General features: G+C 47.4%; 1 protein-coding gene across 2 annotated transcripts in view; it reads right to left on the reverse strand.

Annotated features, from left to right (window-relative positions):
* Positions 1 to 1,214: 1,214 nt before the first annotated feature.
* The window catches only part of Mettl2a (methyltransferase like 2A), a 28,034-nt gene continuing 27,389 nt past the window's right edge, over positions 1,215 to 1,859 (reverse strand). For both annotated transcript variants that reach the window (XM_013033251.1, XM_013033252.1), the window contains one exon: positions 1,215 to 1,346. In XM_013033251.1, the coding sequence (XP_012888705.1) occupies positions 1,240 to 1,346 (107 nt within the window). In that variant the 3' untranslated portion in view covers positions 1,215 to 1,239. The remainder of the gene's footprint in view (positions 1,347 to 1,859) is intronic.

Consider the following 1,859-nt stretch of genomic DNA (forward strand, 5'->3'; position numbering starts at 1 on the left):
GTTTCAAAGTTGCTGCTACATGTCTATGCATGATGCCTGTGGGTGGCCGGAGCCAAAGCTCTTATTCCTCACTCCAACCTCTGAAATCTCCTCTTCCTTCTCGTCATTAAAGACCTAATTATGGCACTAGCCCTCCCCCAGCCCTCCTCGCCATAGTTAGGTCATAGCTAGAAACCTGGATGTTACTCTCGGTTTTTCAGCTTGCTGCCTCCCTCATTTGGGTACCCATTCGACCTGTTGTACTGGTTAGATGTGTCCCCATCTGTCCCGCCTTCCTCAGCATTGTTCATTCTGTCTTGCTTACCTCATGCCTCTTGCTCTGCTCTGCACATCTGCCACACTCCCCTGTCATTCTCTCCAGAGATCACTTGCGTAAGTGTCCAGTAAGTCCATATTTTCGTCTTTAAAATTTCCACTGTGACCCTTTGTTGAGTGTGAGGTAAGGCTCAGCTGTTAAAGAGAAACAGACTGGATGGCATTTCTATTTTTTTTTTTTTTAAATCTGTGTATGTGGTACTGAGGAATCGAACCTAGGGCTTCATGCATGCTAGGCAAGCACTCTACCAACTAAGCCACATTCCCAGCCCCAGCTTCAAGTTTTCCTTTTTTTTTTGGTCCAGTTGTGGGGCCTGAACTCTGGGCCTGGGCGCTGTCCCTCAGCTCTTCAGTTCAAGGCTAGCATTCTACCACTTGAGCTATAGCACCACTTTTGGCCTTTTCTGTTTATGTGGTGCTGAGGAATTGAACCCAGGGCCTCATGCATGCAAGGAAAGCACTCTACCACTGAGCCACCTTTCCAGTCCCCTACAACAATATTTTACTAGAGAGCTTCCATTGCTTTAGCCAAAGGCTCAGCATCTGTGACCCAATAAAGTAATGGGGAATATGCAAGTACTCATGGAGGCCCAGCCTGTGGACAGGGAAGGCAAGCAGCTCCTGAAGCTTAGGGGAAGTGACTTACCTTGATACAGCTCTACCTAAAGCCCAGCATCATGCACAGGTTAACAGTACTAGAGATGAGTCATTAAACAAAAAGCATGTTCCCATTTTGGACAAAATGATAGGGCAAAACTATGGCTAAAGGGTAGCACAAGCTACGGCTGGAGTGGGGACAGTAAGTGGTTCAGAATGGCTCCAGGATAGTGGGGGAGGGGGCAGAAAAGGGGCCTGCAGGGAAAAGGCAGCCTGCAAGGCAGGAGGGTCAGATGATATGTCAGATGACATATCTGACTTGGTAGTTCAGGTATTTTTAGCAAAAATAAAGATAATATTTTTCATACCCTGTGTGAAGAAGTAGACTCTGGTGCCATCACCTCTCACATAGAAATTTCCAGACAGACACTGACCTGCAGGGTGACAGAGTAAAAACCAGAGAAAGATTCAAATACTTCTTTTTTTTTTTTGCTGGTCGTGGGGCCTGAACTCTGGGTCTGGGCGCTGTCCCTCAGCTCTTCAGCTCAAGGCTAGTACTCTACCACTTGAGCCACAGCGCCACTTCCAACCTTTTCTGCTTATGTGGTGCTGAGGAATTGAACCCAGGGTCTCATGCATGCAAGGCAAGCACTCTACCACTGAGCCACCTTCCCAGCCCTCAAATACTTCTTGATAATATGCAACAAGACACTGATTTCATGAGTGGAACCTACAAAAGATCAGGCAGCAACATGGGACTGAATTTCAGTACAGATGTCTTTAAGTCTGCAGCCTAGATAGAATTATTTTTTTTTGGGTCCGGTCATGGGGCCTGAACTCTGGGCCGGCCTGGGTACTGTCCCTCAGCTCTTCAGCTCAAGGCTAGCACTCTACCACTTGAGCCACAGCGCCACTTCCGGCTTTTTTCTTTTTGCTTATGTGGTGCT

Source organism: Dipodomys ordii, unplaced genomic scaffold, assembly GCF_000151885.1.
Source record: "Dipodomys ordii isolate 6190 unplaced genomic scaffold, Dord_2.0 Scaffold165, whole genome shotgun sequence".
Lineage (NCBI taxonomy): Eukaryota > Metazoa > Chordata > Mammalia > Rodentia > Heteromyidae > Dipodomys > Dipodomys ordii.